The 19668-nt window shown below is 36.8% G+C and overlaps 1 protein-coding gene across 4 annotated transcripts in view; it reads right to left on the bottom strand.

Annotated features, from left to right (window-relative positions):
- Positions 1–586: 586 nt before the first annotated feature.
- pparg (peroxisome proliferator activated receptor gamma) overlaps positions 587–19668 on the bottom strand; it is a 42592-nt gene continuing 23510 nt past the window's right edge. For all 4 annotated transcript variants that reach the window (XM_005796956.2, XM_023325414.1, XM_023325416.1 and 1 more), the window contains exons 2-9: positions 18344–18631; positions 18046–18212; positions 12166–12304; positions 7311–7510; positions 5094–5202; positions 4013–4200; positions 2526–2769; positions 587–957 (exon numbers count right to left, since the gene is read on the bottom strand). In XM_005796956.2, coding sequence (XP_005797013.1) covers positions 710–957; positions 2526–2769; positions 4013–4200; positions 5094–5202; positions 7311–7510; positions 12166–12304; positions 18046–18212; positions 18344–18629 — 1581 coding nt within the window. In that variant the 5' untranslated portion in view covers positions 18630–18631 and the 3' untranslated portion in view covers positions 587–709. The remainder of the gene's footprint in view (positions 958–2525; positions 2770–4012; positions 4201–5093; positions 5203–7310; positions 7511–12165; positions 12305–18045; positions 18213–18343; positions 18632–19668) is intronic.

The following is a 19668-nucleotide window of genomic DNA, read 5'->3' as shown; positions in this document are numbered from 1 at the left end:
GCATACTTTAGAGCCAACATCATTCCTGCTGTGTGCCCTCTGTTAGCTCACACTTACTTTCTCACAGTTTCTAAGCGGTGTATGGGACCAGAATAAGTTATAAGCACTAATCTGATTTCTGTTTTTGGATGCAGCTGATTAAAATGAGATAGCACCTTCACCCTGATGCCAAAACAGAAAACGACTGTGCGCAATTTTACGCGTGAGCATTCATGCATTTGTGCGTGTTCGCAGAGATACTGATGTATGTACGTGCACTGCTGATCTCTGTGGATGGCTGTGAAGAAACAAGCCATGCGACAACAACAAATGCTGTGAGTGACGAGGCGTGAAAAATGTTTCCCTTTAAGGCACGTGTAGCTTTGACAGTGATGAAGCACGAAGAATTTTTGCATTAAGTTTGCTAAGTGACGGTTCCCTCTCTTTCTGTTAGTCATCGGCACTTTGCTGCAAAAGGTGGTAGTTTCGTACTGAAGTTGGCAGACAGCCCGTGATGATATGTTCAGGCTCTATGGTAGACAAATGACTGTGCGCCACAAATTAATCACATTGAGACTGTCTAGAAACAGATCAAAAATTTCATTTCTTTTCTTGATTTTTGTGTTCCTGTTCTTCTCCACCTTCTGGTAAATGATTAATTTCAATTCATGATTTAACAGTCTTGGTTTTTCTTCACATTACAGCGCTTGTCCTCTTTTCCTTTTGAGCTCTAGTACAAGTCCTTCATGATCTCTTGCAGCAAAGGGTGTAGGAGCATGTCCACCTCGGTCTTCTTCAGCAGCTCGATGAGGTGCACATGGTCAGTGACTATCTGACGCAGGTCCGTCATCTTCTGGAGCAGCTTGGCAAACAGCTGCAGGGAGTCTGGATGGCTGAGCTTCAGTTGCAGCTCCAGCGAATGGAGCACTGTCTCTTGAAGCTGCTCGATGGGCTTCACGTTCAGCAGGCCGGGCCGGTCTGGACGGGGCACAGAGACACAGGGGATCAATTAGTAACAGACCTCACGCTGATATCATTTCACAATGCACCTCAAAATTAGAGCAACCATTATCTTCTGCAGTCACTTAATAAATGAAGTCCACCTACTGTACATATAATTTAATCCATATATAAATACAGCTGTTCTGTGAAAGTCTCAGAAGTTTCTTGGAGAACATTAGTTCATAAAATAACTCACACAGACCAAGGGACACACCAGACAGGTTAGAAATAATGTGAAGGTTAAAGCGGGGTTAGGATATGAGGTAATAAAATTTACATATGATTTAATGCACTCTGCTGTGTTTCTATAGGTAGAGAAAATTTTAACCAATTTGAACTTCGCTGCCTTGTTGATAAGTCGGATCAGTTGGATTGTATGTATGATTGGATTGAATTGTTTTTTTTTGTAAAGTGTATTAAGGGGGTGTGCCAACTCATGACACAGATAAACATGACACACAGATAAACTGAATTGAAGACACAGAACATGGAGTCCTAAATGCATTGAAATCATTTCTTATTAGGGAGGTGGTTTTCTGTTTTGTACAAAAAGCTGCTTATTAAGCCATAATCAGTCATTTAAGTTAATAATTTAGCTCATTATTGGATTTTAATCTAAATAATGTTCAAAGTCAGGTTTTTATCTAGTAGATCTGCACTAATAATCAGCAGGACTGGACAAACTCAGAAGGCTCTGTTCAGATATGAGGGATTGCCTAATTACACATGAGTAAAACGCTTCGACTTCCTGATGTTTGCTTCTAAGAAACTGAACTCATAAGTGTGAGGACCGAAGACCAAAAGTTTCACGCCTTTTCCCACCAGTACTTTTCCTTTTACTCTAAATCTTCATGGCTAGTATAGAAACGTGCACAAGTGGGAGCTGCGTGATTGTTGTTCACTCCTGTGGTCGTCTCTGAAACCTCACCTCTCTTGTCATTTCTCCCTCATCACAAGTGCAACTTTTGCAGTTATTGATTCCAGACTCTTGTGATGCAGCGTTTTATTGTTCTCGTGTGAAACAGAGAACACACGAGAACAAGTTACAAGTTACTACCCATTTAGTGACTTGATAAATGGGTTAAGACTGTCCAAAGATAACATGTTTATCACTAAAAGATAATAAGTTGTGGACAGGAGGTACCTTCGATCTTTGTGTGGACATAAAGTCTTTTTTAATAAAAATAAACATTTTCTCTGGCAGTAAATAGAAGATAAATATTACATTTAAGACATTTTTGCATAGAGATGAAATCAATGAATTGGGGTATTACATATGATTTTGAAACAAATTGTTTTAACAGGAAGTGGTTTGCTTTGCCTTGGTGTAAAAGAGATTTGGCTTTAGTGGTTTTAATGGCAGCAGTGTAATGATTTATAGTTTTGTTCTGGGCACAGCAAGTTTAAAAATTGCCCCCTGCTTCAAGGATTTGCATCAGACTCAACAAAACCCTAAAAAAATAAGTAAAATTGCACAACTTAGAAAAAAATCATTAAACATCCTATTAGATAATAACAATCCCTGACAAATAGTGAACACTCACCCCCACTGAGGATAATAACAGCCAAAAACAGCGCCATGTCACTGTCATCCAGCTCCAGAGTGTTAAACTTGACTCCAAACTCAAACTTTGGCTCCATCATCTGACAGAAAGGTTTCCTGAGACTCTTGAGGAACTCCCGCGTCATGAAGATCTGTCCGTAGGAGATCAGGGTGCCATCCTTGTTCATCAGAGGCGACATCATGATGATCAAAACTTCAATCACTCCGTATTTCAGCAACGTCACCTGGACAAAAATATTTACTGGTTAAAAGGAAGCTCTGAAGATGGGTCCCCGTCCCCAGTGGTGAGATATTCGAAAACATGTAGAGGATGCAACAAAATCATATTTTGTTTATTAATGGAAGCCATAGACTAATAGATTATGTTTTATTCGTTTCTACATCTTAATTATGTTTCACACAAAGAAACTCTCAACATCAGCAACCTTCAGAATTTTTAACAATGTAGCTGAAACTGACAGCAGTTTAATCGACTGCGGTGTAATTTGGAACGCTTTAATTCAATACAGTGTTTCATTCAATACAAATCCACTTATAGTAAAGAGGTCCACTTATTCACCCACAAACCGTGACTTATGCTTTGACAATACAGGGATTAGTAGTAATTATTGCTTTTTATCTGTGTTGTTTGTGATCACATTTGTATAATTTCTCTCGGTCTCCTCCCAGTGGGATGTGCCCGTAACATGACTGAACTTTTCATCCTATTGCTAAGGGACTCATGCACACTTGCAAACACTTGTATCTGTAATCTTGTTCTTTCTAGCCAGCGCTTGTGACCAGACTCAGCTCTCTCTTCACCATGAAAGACCGGTAAAGTACTCGCATAACTGCAGCCACCACACCAATTCCCCTTTTCCTCTCTGTTTTTTCCTCATTCTTGAATGAGAACCGTAGACACTTGAACTCCTCAACTCTTCTCTGACATCTTGAGAAGGCACTCTTCCCTTTTCTGTCTCAAGACCATAGACTAGAGGTGATGATTTTCATCCCAGCAAACTCCCATGCACCCTCAAGGACCCTGAAGAGGGTGTATATGGTCTAAATTTTTTATATGTATTTATTCCTTCATTTACTGTTTGGTTTTTGACTCTGGATCTCTCATCACTCCACCCTCAGCAAATATACAAAAGGTCTTTGTTACAATAACCCTGTATTACAGCTTGCTCCATGCTCTCCTACTCTGTGCTTTATTTGTTGTTTTTTTTACTCTCAAAAGTGGCTCTTAAAGGGGTGTTATGTATTTTCCATGTACATAGTGCACAATCAAGTGTTACCTTCGGTTGTTCTAAAAATTTTAATTGAGCTTCAGTCTCTTTAAGTAGCTCCTGCTCTTTCCAGCACTCCATTATGCCATTTATAACCGTTCTGCTCATTGCGGAAGTTATATTTCTGATGAAAGAATAACATTATAACATCATGCAAAACTCAAAAAAGTCCATTTTACCCAAAGATTGTTTTTCTTACTTGATCATTGAGATCCAGATTGATGAATCCTGGAATGCTCTTTGCAAATTCTGTCACTTCTCTTACTGCTTCTGCAGAGCGTGACTGACAGCTTTTGAAGAAACGTAGCTCCGCCCCATCAGGTGTCAATCCGTTGATCCCCGTTCCCAAAGCTCCATAATCTGACCCTGAGTAGGCTCCTGGGATTCCTGAAGCCGTGAGATGTATAACAGTGCATGAAGTACACCCAAGGTTGTTCATACTAATGGCAAATTTGAAGATTTAAAATAAACTTTTATTTCTAAAAAAATCTTTCGTTTGATAATGACTATCAAGATTTCGGACTGGGCCAGTTTAAGTCCAGATTTGAGCCTGATAGAGAATCTGTGGAGATTAGGGTGTTGGCATGGAAACCCATCAAAATAAAAGACTTGAAGGTCAACACTAGAACTAAGTCATTATAACACCAGTAGAAACATACACAAAGATGGCCAATAACTAAATATTTGTCCATTGGTAATTGAAATAAATTGTTTTATTTTACTTTTAGAGGCATTCTTGTGTGATTTCCTATCAGAAACAAACATCATGGGTGACTAAAAACAACTCAAAATCTTTATTTACCTGGTCTATGTATAATAGTGGGCATAATTGTAGTTTCAGTGATGATTAATCATGTAAGCATCAGCGCAAAAATCAGCATAAGTTTAGTTTCTTCATTGTTGTGCTTGTGAAGCGGTCTATCTTCTCATCTCTTGTCTTTTTTCTAGCCAATGGGAAAATTAGCTTACGGTTTTCACTCCTATTCTTAGCTGTGAGTCAATGAAGCATTTTAGGCTGTTGGTAGTTAAATATAAACATAGAAAAGACTTCATATAGCTTATTCAAATTTAACTTTAAACTCAAAATATTTAAGAAATATGTGACTTGTTGAATGCAAAGAGTTAATGTTTGTAAGAAAAGCTCTTATGATTCACTAAAATTGCTTGCAGACAAGAAACTCAATCTAGGTTTTTAAATAAATACTTTATATATATATATATATATATATATATATATAAATCAATAAAATTGTAACTTAATAGATTGTGGCTTTACTAACCTCCAACTGTAACGGTGGACATCAGCTGGTGTTCCTGGGCTGGTATCTGCCTACAGTTGATGAATTGCTCCCCTTCTATTAGAGACTTCATGTCATGAATGATGAAAGGCTGCACATACACATACAGAAGATTTTTGTAATTGCAAAATCATTCCAACTGTTTTCATTCACTAAAAGCAGTTCAACGTTTTACTTTCAGTTTGCAGTGGTTATGTAAAACCTAACACTGTTCGACTTGCAAACAGGGGATACAATAGTTGGTGATAAATGAAAGCAGTCACAGTAATAATGCCAGTCAGAACTGGACCAGAATGTCTCCAACAGGACTTCCTCCTTCTTCATGGGATAAAACTCTCATTTAGGCTGGAGACTTGATGTCAGCACTTCTGTCTTGAGTGGCCATTGTGTTTTGCACTGATGTCAAAGTTTTAATGTTCCAGATGCAAAAATACCACTTCAACTGTATTCTCTGCTGACTTGTGCTTTCCCTTTCCCTTTATCATTTTTTTCATAACCTCACACATGGAAATAAATATAATTATTGTAATCTGCAATCCTGAACAACAAAAAAATCCAAATATAATATTTGTCATTTAAACAGAACCAAAACACAATTAGATAAGGAAATGTAGTTTTTTCTTGTCTCGTACTTTAGTAGTCCTGTAGTCCTGCGTAGATGTTTTTTAATATTAATGTAATTTTTGGTATATTCAATCATTGCTCTAATGAAAGTGATTCAACAAAACACAATTGTTTGGTAAAAGGTAGTCATTCTTAACCATCAGCCTGACCTTATCACAAATATGTTGAGCCATCCTGTCTTACTGTCTACTTTTGTGGTTTTCTACAAAAAAAAACACACACACACACACAGGAAAAAAATCCCTCTTTGTTTCCTTACTGCAGTTAAACATGATCAAACAACGACTAATATCTCAACCTTGGATGCTAAAAAAAATGTAAATATTCCACAAAAGCTAAAATCATTTACTCCTAATTTGTTTTAGGAGGTACGCAATGATTTCGTAAATGAGCAAGGAGTGCTTCAAACAAAATGCTGAGCCAGTGTCATTTGGAGGCTATGGCTGAGGCGAACAGTCATAACAAGCTGAACAAAGAGATGCAGAGCAACCTTGAGGTCATCAGAATTTACCAACAGAAGAAAAACCTAAAATCGCTGCAAAAGCTTTAAAAAATAGCATAAAGAAAAACTACAGCATTAATAATATTCTTTTGATCCTTTGTTATTTCTTATTCATTTGGTATTGAAATGATTTTGTACAGAATTACAAATTTAAGAGATTTTTTATTATGTTTGGTTGATTCATAATGTCATGATGCGCAATCTGTAAAACTTATTAGACATTTAACTTGAAAGTTTTGCTTTACGGCATAGTAAAAGAAAAAACACTTTAGTCTAGAAAAACGATAAAACAGAGTTTAGTGGCTGCTATAGTAGTATATTGTAACCAACCATATGTTGGACAATGAAGTCAAACAACTGAAGAAAATGTAAAAAACCCCCCCAAAAAAACCCGATAAAATCTCAGATTGTTTTTTTGACACATACATTTCTTACATTTTTGATGTGCCATTTTATAGATGGTTCAGTAAACTACTGTATATGTCAGCATTAAAATTGACACAGTATACAGTAAAAAAACCCTGTTTGTTTCCCAGTCTAACCACCTGTTAGAGATTTTATGACAGCCAAAGCACATAGAAACCAGTTGAACCACATCCCCAGTCAAAACAAAAACAAAACCCTGCAAAGTGTCCATTTGAATGGGATTTTGTGACATGACAAAAATAGTGCTTAGTATGTTTGCATGCGCATTTGCATTTGGAAAGTTTAACATTTCCTTAATTCAAAGTTTTTAAATGCAGAATTTCACATTTTTATTATGTGCAACAATTGCCAGAAGGCAGAGCAGACGTGACAGAAACTGGTTCAGCAGCTCAGATTAGAACAGAACAAGAACGCACAGCTACTGCACGTAAACTTAAAAATACAAGATGTTCATAACTTAAAGACTTTTGACAGAACAAGTTCACATTAAGTTTACTAATAAAGATTTATTCTCTATCATGTTTATTCTTTTTACATATTTCATAAAGCTGTCTAAATGGCACTGGTGTCTTAATGTGACTGATGTTACAAATCAGTCACAGATGAAAGAGATAAAAGTAGAACGGAAATCAGCCAGCCATTCTTACCACTTTTTCTCCCGTCTTCCCAGAGAGGATTGCCCTGGCCTTGGCTTTGGTAAGGGGGAAATACTTCAGATAGGCTTCATACAGATGCCGGGACAGAGCCCTTAGATCTGCAGCCTCCGGGTGCATGTGCTCCATGTCAGACGAGAACTCAGCCAACAGCTTCTCCTTCTCTGCCTGAGGCATTCGGCCAAAACGAATGGCTGGGAAAAAAACCCAGAAATGTATGTTAGCCTATGTAGAAAACAAATATTCAAAACATTAAACACACTATCGACTATTCTATTTGAAATGAAAATAGAAATAAATATCCAAGTCATGAGAGTTCAAATGCAAATATCTACAAAAAGTGAATAAGAACAGAGCACTCTACATTAAAGCTGCAGAACCCCTGCCTTTGTTAGCAGACTGAAATTTGTATTTTTTTCAGTCAGTGCTAACAGTGCTTTAAGATTTAAATAAAAAACTGTCTGAAATTATTTAAAAATGAATTGCATTTGTGTTAAAAATGATAGGAAAAAAAAATACTGACCTAATTTCATTTCTTGCATTTAAGAAATTCAGAAACACAGAAACTTTACTTTAAAAAGCCTTCTCCTTTAAATTTGGCTTCTGTTCTTAAATTCCTAAATAAGTATTGAAGTGTGTTGTTGCTCGGATCTGTTCAGGTTTGATCGATTGTCTGTTGAAACTAATCTTGTCCAGTTTCAAAACATACAACAGACTTGATGTCAACGCATTTAATTAAACATAGGCGAAATTTCCAGAACAGGAAAACCAATTTGTGATTACTATCAGGCTGCATCCAGACATGAGTTAGCAGAGTGAGGTAATGGCTCAGACATTTTCTATAAATAAGTTTCACTGTCTATGACAGAAAAGGGATAGATCGACTGTTAAAAGCACATGATAAATGGTCCTGTTGAGTTTTTATAAGGTGTGTCTTGTGATGCATTTCAACTTGTTCTGCACCTTGATAATGCATTGGCAATTAGGTTTAAACAGTTCACTGGAAGACCTACACTTATCTAATCTTACTTCCCCTCCCCTTTCCTTCAGCCACTGCAGGTGGCATTACAACCGACATTTAAAACTAAAAGAACTGAACAAAGGAGCCCTGATTGAGTTTCAATTACAAAATAGGTCCTATTTGCAGATAACCAACTTTAGTATCATGGTTGAGTTTGTAGAATTTGCCATTAAAAATGTCTATAATTTCACAATAACTACAACAACAATGTTTTTTAAGTTTAAAATGACGTTTTACTTTTCATAAAGCCTAATCAGAACGAGGTGAAATTTAATGCCATGCCGTGAGAAAGTCGAGACGTCCCATTACAGTTGGAAATCATTAATTATCCCTCGCCTAAATTTAGACATGCACCATTCTTTAGCTGCAGCTTTATGCAGTTGTGAAATGTCGAGTGTGTGGTTGATGCCCACCTTGGGCAAATCAACACAAAACCAAAGCGGACGTGCATCTCTCTGGGCAACGAGCCTGAGGCAGTGACACAGCATGTTGGAGAAACCCGGTGAAACTACAGGCTCTGAGATGTCAATCATTGATAAAACAAACACCCACACTGTGGCGCATTTTCAAAGTTGCTGAATTGTTGTTCAGTAATACAAGGAGGATATGAACGAATGCAGAGAGAAAGGCATTAGCAACTGGTTGTAGGATGACAACAAACAAAGTAATTGAGGTGTGATAAAGAATGTCTGGCAGGTTTTCTGTTAAACCCTGAAACCATGTGTGCTTCATATGACAGTTGACATTTGTTACAGTAAATGCTTGACATTTTTTTCTCAAAAAGTCACTTCCATGGAACAGGAAGAATAGCTGACGAGAAAAAAAATATTCTTGCACAAACAAAATTCTTTTTAGAATTCATTAAAAACAATCCTGACTAACATTCTAAGGATGAAGCTCCTTTCTACTGAGTGAAGGCTTCAAGCTCCCAATGTCGTCAAGCCAAAATCACCGCATAGTCCGAGGGAGCAGATATAAAACTTGTGGGGCTTCATTTTTCCTAACTGTTGTATCTTCTAGAACAAGAGTTGTTTGTTTTTACATCTGGACTCATTTTAAGAGCAGCTAAAGGCATGCTAATTCAAAGGTGTTTTCCTTAGGTTCTTTTAAATATTAAAGATTATTGGCTTTTGATGATATGTATCATTTAATTTATAATTTATTATTTTAATCATGTTTATTTTATATTCTCTCTTTGTGAATTGTATATATTAAAGGTACCATTTAAATACAATCATTTACTATTCACAAAGACAAGAGAGGAATGAAAGAAACTTTTGAATGGAATGAAAACATTCACATTTGATTATTTTGTCTTTAATCAATAAGGAATTATTCTCATTCTAACAGAGTTCGTAGTTCACCAGCATCTGCAATGCTATTTTGAGCAGCAACAACTGTTCATTTGTTAACACGTCTCACCTGTAGCTTCAAGCAGAGGTCAAAATCAAAGGACTCTCAGAATTAATTAAAAAACATGGCTGGATTTCACTTTTTCACTCTTGAAATTTTCATTACTTTAAGAATGCATGTAACTCAAGCAACAGTTAAGAGGGGATTTCAAGCATATTCATATATTCTGCATGCAAGATATTCAGCAGGCTGTACAAATTTGTACAGGCGGATTAACTGAAGTATGAGGTATTGCTCTGGTAGGTTTACAAAAGGTTGTCATCATTTCACAGTAAAAAGAGTTGCTAATAATCCACCAGAGGTCAAAGAATCAAGCGGCTGAGGCTGGCCCACCCTAACAGGTATGACAAAATGGACTAGAGAATTGGGGGAATAACACTCGAGCACACCCGAGTGAGCTCATACAGTCACCAAACACACGTGAGGAGGTGGAGTCCGTCAAGCCTCAGTGACCAACAATGGCTTCTAAAATAAAAACCAGCAACTAAACAGTGGTGGGTGAGGGACGAGATTACACCGTTCAGCACTGTTTTCATGTTGCATTTCTGCTGTGGATCCAAGTTTTGCAAAAATAATTTCACATGGTTAAAATAAAACTAAACGTGAAGCACAAAACAGGAAGAAGCAGAAAGAATAATCAGGATTTTGGTGAACATATTGATAAGCTTGTGTTAAATTATGCATGCACAGCTTGACAATTTTTGTTTTTTATCTAAAAAGATAACATGTATGAAACAATCAAAACTACAAATGTACAAAATGGGAAAGATGGTCTGTGTTTAAAGGGGATCTATTATGCTTCATAGAACAAGTTAGAATAGGCTCTTGGACTATACAGAACATACTTGTTACAGTTTTTGCACAAAATAATTCTCAGATGAGATTTCATTTTTGTTCACTTCTGCCTATTTTGAGCTCCTTTCAGAATGACCTGATACTTAAAGATCCTTAAACCCTTCTTCTGGAGACTAAGACCAACCACCAATAAAGAGGGACTTTAAAAAGTCTTGCCACTTGGTCATAAAAACCCAGAAAGCAAAAAATTAACACTAGTGAGTATTTGGAGTTAGCTGTTGACCACAGCCTCACTTTTGATCATCTTTAAAAGGTATCAGGTACACTGAACCAGCAATGTGAACTGAAACATGACCCAAAGTCTGCGATGAAAACCCAAGACCACAGAAGTAACTATTGGCAACATATAGGGCAGTGGGGTGGCCACACCTCGAAGACTAAATGTGCAGTAGTGTGGCCAGCAGTGTGCATTATGTTCTCAAGGGGGCATTTGGGGCAAGAGGAGTTATGTAGAGAGGAGTTATGTAGAGATGTTCTAGACTAGAACATCAAAAAAGATCGGACTTTTTCTAAGTAAAAATACATTTTTTACAGTCAACACCAAACTTGGTTTTGTTACTATCTGAGATATAGAGCAGAAAAGTAAAACAACAGACTCTATGGACATTTTTCTTTGTCATGTACCTCATATAAGTATATATACACATATAAGTATTTTCAGTTTGTTTTTTATACATACGTCCATGCCAATACAGTTGTGGAAAAACTAGGCACATCATATGACTTAATAGATTTTTAGAGCCTCTATTAGCAGAAATAATTAAAAGTTGCCATTTTCTGTATGACTTCAGTCTCTTATTACTGCAGAGGAATTTTGCCCTTTACTTCTGCAAAACTTTGCTTCAGTTTCTTTCCAACTTTGTGGAAATGTTTTTGTGCACCATTTTGTTAAGATGCTACCACAATATTTCAAAAGAGTGACCATCCAGGTTTTCACACAGTCTGGGCTTTAAAATGCAAATTCTCACAATTATTTTCCATAATTGTGTGGTAGATTAGCTGCTATGTTGGATATCATGTTGCCTGCTACTGTTGCATGACTCAGTTTGGGCCATATTGCACGGCCTAAGCTGGGGTGAATTTGCTGGTACCTTCACTCCTGGGAAGATTTGGTTTCTCTCCTAAATGTTTAGCAGAAACATTTACTATTTTATAATAATCTCTACATTATACTTTATCTCTACTTTATATTTTATAATGATCTCTTTAGAATGATGGACTGCAATTTGTTTGGACATTGCCTTATTGCCCTTTCCAGATTGATTATTAGCAGCTATAATTGCTTCTCTAAGATCACTGCTGATATAGTTCTTCTCTGAGATTGTGTTGTTACACACTTGTAAACTATGAACCAGCAAGCTGCCCAAACTTCTGCTTTTAAGGAGACGGTGACACTTGCTGATATTTAGCGTACTGAGTGCATTTGGTTAGCAGAACCTGTTGTTACTTTCAAATCCTATGAAAACAGAGAGTTTGCACTTAGCTTTTCCTATTTATGCACCATTATTCTTCCATGAACGGATAGAGTTAAGAATAAAAAAACAGATATCACAATCTTACCATTGTGTGACATCCCAACATTGAGGCACTTCTGGAAACGGCAGTATTGACATTTGTTGCGTGACTTCTTGTGAATGCGACAGTGAAGATCACAGTGATCGTATACCAGCTTTAGCCTGATTGTGCGTCTGAAGAAACCCTGTGAGGTGAAAAAAGAACAGTCAATGCAAATACAGTGGACACACTTTTCTTAACTTGTAGGACCAAAGTGCAGTAAATGTATCAATAAGAAAGATAAAAAATATTGTTTCTCAAGCCAAATGTCTGCATTTCTGAAATGACACCATGATTAAACCTCAGATACATCAGTGTAAAGTAAATATGTGCTTTCAATGTTTGATCTGATGGAAAATAAATCTAAATGCCCATAATTGTATTTAAAAAAAGAGTAGATTGTATCCCAAGGTGTGTTTTATATGTTTAACCTTAGAACCAAAGAAGTCATAAGATCTGTTCTTATCTCAGCAATTAAGTTTCCTGCCACGGTCAAACTCCCAATGCACACACCTTGCCAAACATATTCTGAAGACAATTTTTGTTTCCTTAATATGAACTCAGCAAATGGATAAGTAGAGTAGGATCAACAATAAAACCAAGAAAACCTTAAAGCTGCACTGAAAATGTGATGTGAGTTTAGAAACTCCCTGCTGCGTTCTTTGGGAATGCTTGTCTGTTTTGACATCTACACCACGATCCAGATGTTCCTTTTTTAATCGCAGGTTATTTAGAGAAGGAGGAAGTTAAAGGGGGTCAAGCCTCCGCCTCAATAAAGAATGTTTTCTATTTTGAAACAATTAAGGGATTGCCTGCTTGGCTGACCCCCTTCTTCTGGTGAGTGTCCCCTGAGACATCAGCAGAACAATAACTTCTGTAACTCACTTTCATTCAGGCCAGTAAGTTATGACATGACAAAGTGGCAGAAAGACATGAACCCCTTGTGCAGCTACAGAACTAAGTGTCAAAAATGAACAAATGCAAACATAGGTGCCTGGTTATTAAAATGTATTAAGCAACCCTCCTCCCCCACATCTTAGCATTCAATCCCAGAGGGCCTAAATAAATCCTATCAGATGAAAGAAACACGGTTTTCTGTTGATTAATATGTCTCACAGATATGAAATATTCATCTAACAGCTCATGAGACAAATAGGTCTAATTTGGCAGCTTGACAGTCTTTCTTCAGTGGCAGACATCCTGAGTTTGAACCTCTGTAAAACCTTTTTGAATTTTTTGTTCTGTTGGTTATAATCTAATTATGCAATTAGAAAGAGATTGCATTGTTTTAAAATACTTTCTTTCTTTAATTAACAGATCATTGCATCTGTAAGCATGTCGCTGAGCAGAGGTGACTCTGTTGTAGATTGGTAACAGGCCTAAACTGCCTGCAGCCCACACCTAGAATACTGCCAAAGGTTTTCTACTGTATTTTATCTGATTTAAGGTGAGTGATAAAAAATATAGTGCAGCTATAACACTGATACAAATTCTGTTGATGTTAACTTTCCCCTTCATGGCAGTAAACTGACTGAAGAGATGATTGACATGACAGCGGGATTAAAATGTAACATTTATTTGTCATTTTTATTTTTTGCTGGGTAGTTTAAAAACAATAATGCAAATTAACAGTGGAAATTTGTCTGACTGTGAGACTGCAGGGACAAATAGGGGAGTAAAAACATGTGTTTGCTCTCCAAATGTATTTATTTTTTGCTTCTACAAAAATCAAAATCAAAGTCTGTTGAGCTCAGAGTATATTGTGTATTATGAAGCCTAAGAAAACACAAAATAGGAACGCCCAACATCAAGCATTGGGGTTAATGGTGAAGGAACTGTGGAATGTTAAAGTGAGCCTACAAAAAAAAATGTGGTTGGTTAAAAAACAAAGCTTTCCAAATGTTATTAAATAGAAAGACTACTTGAGATTGAAGAATGAGATCCAAAAAATGAAAAGGGAGCTTGACCTCTAAAAATTGTCCACAATGTGAAACGTAGCGGCACAACGTTTCAAAGTAGCAAAGTCTTTGTAACTCAGTGCACCACAGCATAATCCTCCTACAGGGTATCACTCGCGCAAACAATGGCTGATGTGGGGAGATGTAGAGATAACAATAATTCACAAAAAACATCCTTCATAAAACCCACATGTCAAACGTACAGTGACGATGATAAGACTTATCTAAACCACATGAAGTTTTGACATTTGTTGACTGCTGTTTCAGTAGCCCCTTCAGATAGTGTTAATTTAATTGCATTAAATGGTTTTTAAATACCAGAAACAATGAGATCTTAGTTGAAACTTGGTTGTTTGTTTGAAAACGCAGGTGTTTAGATTAAACAGGATGTGGGGTCTTTGTTGCTCACTCTGACTGATGCTCAAGATCATCTTTGAAGAAGGGAACTCCCTCAAAGACGTTCCGACTGACAGAAGTAGCTGAGTTGATTGTTTAGATATGTCATTTTTACATACAAATTGTTGACTTATAAATACTAAAATATATCATTTTTATTTTATGGTTAAATTACATTCCGATTTAATTTGTAGTTGGTAATGATGACCTGTACCACACACTGACCAAACACCTTAAAGTTTCATTCAAATCAATCGGAGCAAGCAGTGCATTTGTAGGACAACAGTATAATTGTTTGGTCTGTTTGGTTCATTGCATACAACACCATTTAAAACAAAAATGAATAACGTTTCCATGTTGTTGTTAGTCAAAATTTGTATTTTGTGTTAATATAAGATGATTATAATGGCTTTGCTTTTGTGGGATTTACATTTTTCTGCCTTAAAGTAAATCCTAACATTTAGCAAGGATCAAGGAATATATCGGTGTGTAGTAATAAAGAGTGATTTTGTAAAAATAGATTTTTTTTATTTAGCTCACAGGTACATGTAGATTTTAGTACACACTGCCTTTAATGTAAGTTTCATTTTAAACCTGTGAAACCTTCTTGGAACCAAAGTATAAGGTGAGTACCAAGTACTACTGCTGAAACTGAAAATCCTTCTCATTTATATTTGGAACATAGTGTCACAATTTATAGTTCAACTTCCTATAATGTCAAAATATTTCAAAGAAAATGGAAATATGTCTGACACTTCACCCACACTCTATCAGTTATTTATACTCCTTACAGACAGCACAGACAGACACACCGACAGAAAGTTAAAGGGGCTGGCTCGTTGTATGCAGAGGCAGATGCCGGTGTCGAGTGGAAAAATGCATAGGGCTTGTGGTTAGAGTGACAAACATCAGAAAGGTAGGAAAATGCCCACTTCTCTCTGGGCATAATACAATTATTTATTCCACCGACATATGGCAGGTAACACAGTGACATAGAAAAAGGAAGCAACCAGTACAGAAACACTTTAGAGAATCAGAGACGACTGTGACACTGGTTAACATTTCCTGGCAGTATTCTGAGGTTTTGTGACTGTCAGGGTTTTTTTTTTTCAACCTAGGCATTACCTTTTGAAACAAGCAATAAATAATTTGTTAGCTGGTGTGGACTTGAATTGACTTCAGAGTTACAGAGAGAATTTTAAAAAGTACGGGAAATAAGCTAACTAAAACAAACTGGTTCTATGTGAAAATATAGCTCCCCCCTTGCTAAATCATGAATTAACAGTGATGAAACACAGGCTGAATTAATTTCCACCACACAAATTAGCCCTGATTAGACAGGCTTGTAGAATCAAGAAATCACTTAAGTAGAACCACTCTGATTAAAGCAAGTAGATGAAAGATCCTAAAAAGCAATACATCATGTTGTTATATGAAGAAACTCAATCAAAGTCATGGATATCTAAAGGGCCTGGAAGTTTCTAAGAAGTTGGAACCCCAGCAAAGAAGAGTGAGAGAAATTCTGTACAAATGAAGAAAACATTTAATAGTGGAGAACCTTTCCAGAAGAGCAAGGCCTACCAAAATAACTGTAAGTGTTACACTGAGGATTCATACAGGACATCAGAAAAGGAACCTTGGAAAAAAGTAAATAATTCAGGTCTCTGCTAAGATTGGTGTACATAATTCCATAAAAACTAAAAAACTAAAGACTTGAAAAAATGACAAGGGGAGTTTGAAGGCCAAATCACTGCTGACTAAAGAACATAAAGGCCCAAATTTCATCTTAAAATTCCCAATACATATGGCGAAATATTTCCTGAACTATTAAGACAGTAGTTTAACCCTTTGAAAGGTGTCGGTCTGTTACATACAGTATAAAACTAACTGCATTTTAAACAGAACGCCATAGCTAAAATTAACCATGATGATAGTCATGTGATAGTCTGGTGCTGCTTTATTGCATCAGAATCTGGACAATTTGGAAGAACTGATAGATCCTGTAATACAAAATCATGTCTGCTGGTAACAATGAAATAAAACAACTCACAGGCTTTGTTATTGAAACATAGGTACTATAGAGGTTTCATATTAAAAACATGTAAAATTTTTCACTTAAGAAAGAGAAAAACAATATTTAGAATCAGTTTTCGACTGGTTATGTCATTCATGATACATAAGCCTAATTCACTTTCAAACCTATCAATGCTGTTTATCACTCTGCTTTAAGATAAATCTCTGGAGGTAACCCATTACCACAGCAGGACGTGCTACATTAACCAACTTTATTGCCAGCTGTTTCTGTTGGATGCAACCAGCACTTCCCAGTATTTCCCAATATGCCTGCTAGAAATTCCTCAAACTTGCTTACCTGGAATTTTATTGCTAAAAATTTTAACCACAATCATGTCCATAAACATTAGTACAGATGACCTAATACAGTATGTGTTTTATATCTCCATGCACTTCATATTTGGAATATTCGACAACTGAATTTCTTTCTCAGTAAAAAAAAAAAAAAATCACTCCTGTTACAGAAAAGAGTTGCATGATGGAAGAGAAGTGTTTATGAAACTGTAGAGCACCACGAGACAGGAAATCTGTTGCAAACCCACCACAAAGAGTCAGCACTGATAAATTTTTGGATCATTTCAGGCGGTGCTGTTTTTCCGATTTTAATTTCTGGATATATAATTTTAGTTTCTGTCATTTTACAGTAAGATTATATTTTATTTGGTCTTGAACTGATTCTTTAAAGAAAAGAACGTCCCTTAAATTCATTATTGAAGATAACAAGGCATGTGTATATCAAAAAATTACCACATCATTGGAATAATATACTCATACACAGACAGTGTTATACATTTCAGTTTATTTTGAAAGCCAAAATTATATTTTTTAAAAATGGGAATACTACAGAAGGCCTTTATAGAACACTGTCAATAAGAAATTGTCACCCTATTGAACAGCATATCCATGAACTATATAGTATGAACACTGAGTACTTGCTCGGGGTTCCTTTTGCATGAATTACTGCATCAGTGACATAGAGGCGATCAGCCAGCGGTTCTGCTGAGGTTTGAAGGAAACCAAGGTAGCTATAATAGTGGCCTTCAGCTCGTCTACGCTGCTGATTCTGGTGTCTCTCATCTCATATAAATATGCCTGAATACAACTCTGTGAAGAGCAACTTCTTTAGCAATATTTTTTTTATGGCTACCCTCATTGAGTATCTGAGTCAGCGGTCTTTCCCATGTTTCTATAGGCCATAAAATAGAATCTGTATTTTCATTCGTGCTGAGTTATGTCCTAATTTTCTGAGAATCAAAATGAGCTGAATTTTCATCAGCTATGTGCCAGAATTATCTGATTGAAATGTATCTCTATGTCTGCAATAAATCTATGAGTTCCACATTTTGAATTAAATTACCCTTCCAATGATTTTTTTTATTTATTAAGCTAAATCTGTATGCAAAGAGACATGTTTGATTAATTACTTCACCTGTCATTTACTATATCTTTTCAGGCCTACCTTGCAGCCCTCACAGGCATGGACCCCATAGTGAAACCCCGAGGCTTTGTCTCCGCACACGCGACACTCGATGTTCAATGCCGAAGGTGATGCATCGTCTGGGAACTTGGAGAACAAAGGGTTGTCAGAATACTGTGGAGGTGACTCTGGCTCCATCTTAATTGGGTCTAAAAGAGAAAAAAAGACACATTTCAAATTAATGACAATTGATTCTTTAGTTGCTTCAACCAGCAGTAACTTCTATTTTAGTCTTCGAATCTACAAAATTTTTAATCATAGCAAATTAAGCTGAACTTACTGTGTGTCTCCATCTCTGTCCTGTAGCTGTGCATATTTGTGTAGTCCATATTCGTCAAATGTTCTTCACTGAGCGGAGGACTGATGTCGTAGGCCAAGCCAGCAGATGAGATGGAGGATACAAGTGGGGGAGACAAGGAGGAAGGGATGGAGGAGGAGGAAATGGAGGCATAGTCTGACAAATGTTTCATGTCGAGGTAGTGGGGGCTGTCGTCCAGCTCTGGCAGGTCCACTGTACTCAGGCTGAAACCGACAGGCCAAGCTAGGAGCTGCTGGGTGTCCACCATGTCTGTGGTGCAAACAGAAAAGATAAGAAAGCATTAAAAGATGCATCACAAACTAATCCTGGTTATATGAGTGTTTGTGGCTTTTCTAAAATACAATTGTTGAATAAAGACAGTGGAAATCTGAAGCAAAGAAAAAGATTAAACATGCCTGTAAACTACAAGTCCACATACAGAATTCTGCTGGAGGTTAATCATTAAAAATGTCTCCTCGGAAAAGTTCAAAACATTAGGGCGTGCATGCACACTCCCATGTAAACACCATGAGGAGTACCCACAGTCCTCCCGCTTGTTCCTGAAGTATGTCTGTTATCATGCAAACAGGGAGGCAGACTGTGTCACGGGGAGAACAAGACGAACTCTGGCACTGAGGAACGTCTCCTCTGCTCAAAACACTGTCTTCCTCTCATGCTGTTTGGGTGCCTAGTGGTGCGATTGCCCAACTAAAGGACACGGAAAGGAGGCCAAGGATACTTCACTTGATATAAGGCACAAAAAAATAACTGCCTTTTGTGAGCGCTAAAACATCTACGGTCTTATTAAGACTTAAGATTTTATCTTACTATATGCTAATTTCCTGAATACCTTTACTGTGAAAAATGGGAGGTACTTAATAAACATCTGTATCCATTTATTTATTTATTATCTTTACTTAGATTCAGAACTAGAAGATAAGCCAAATTTATTAGCATCCCTTTTAAGTAGCACTGGTCTGCTAACCATAGTTACAACTTAGCTAGATTTGTTTTTGTTGGCACAGATCATTGAAGGTGTTTTCATCCAAAATGGACAGACATTGGAGGAAAAAAAGTCAGCCGAGATTATCAAAGTCCAACCATCAGAGGGTACTAGCGTCCACATGAAAGCAAACCAAATAGAAAGCTTTATGCCCCGAGGGTAAGTTTGCCCAAGGCTGTGGTGTAATGTAACAATTTGTGATTTTTGTTCTCGTCATCCTCTCAGCAAGTTCTTAGAAAGTAAAGCACAATTAAATCAAGCACAGGCTAAATACAAAATATCAGCTAGATAAAAAGTATTTTTA

Source organism: Xiphophorus maculatus, chromosome 20 (assembly GCF_002775205.1).
Source record: "Xiphophorus maculatus strain JP 163 A chromosome 20, X_maculatus-5.0-male, whole genome shotgun sequence".
Taxonomy (NCBI): Eukaryota; Metazoa; Chordata; class Actinopteri; order Cyprinodontiformes; family Poeciliidae; genus Xiphophorus; species Xiphophorus maculatus.
Note: the sequence above shows the minus strand (reverse complement) of the source record. Positions and strands in the feature narration are given on the sequence as shown.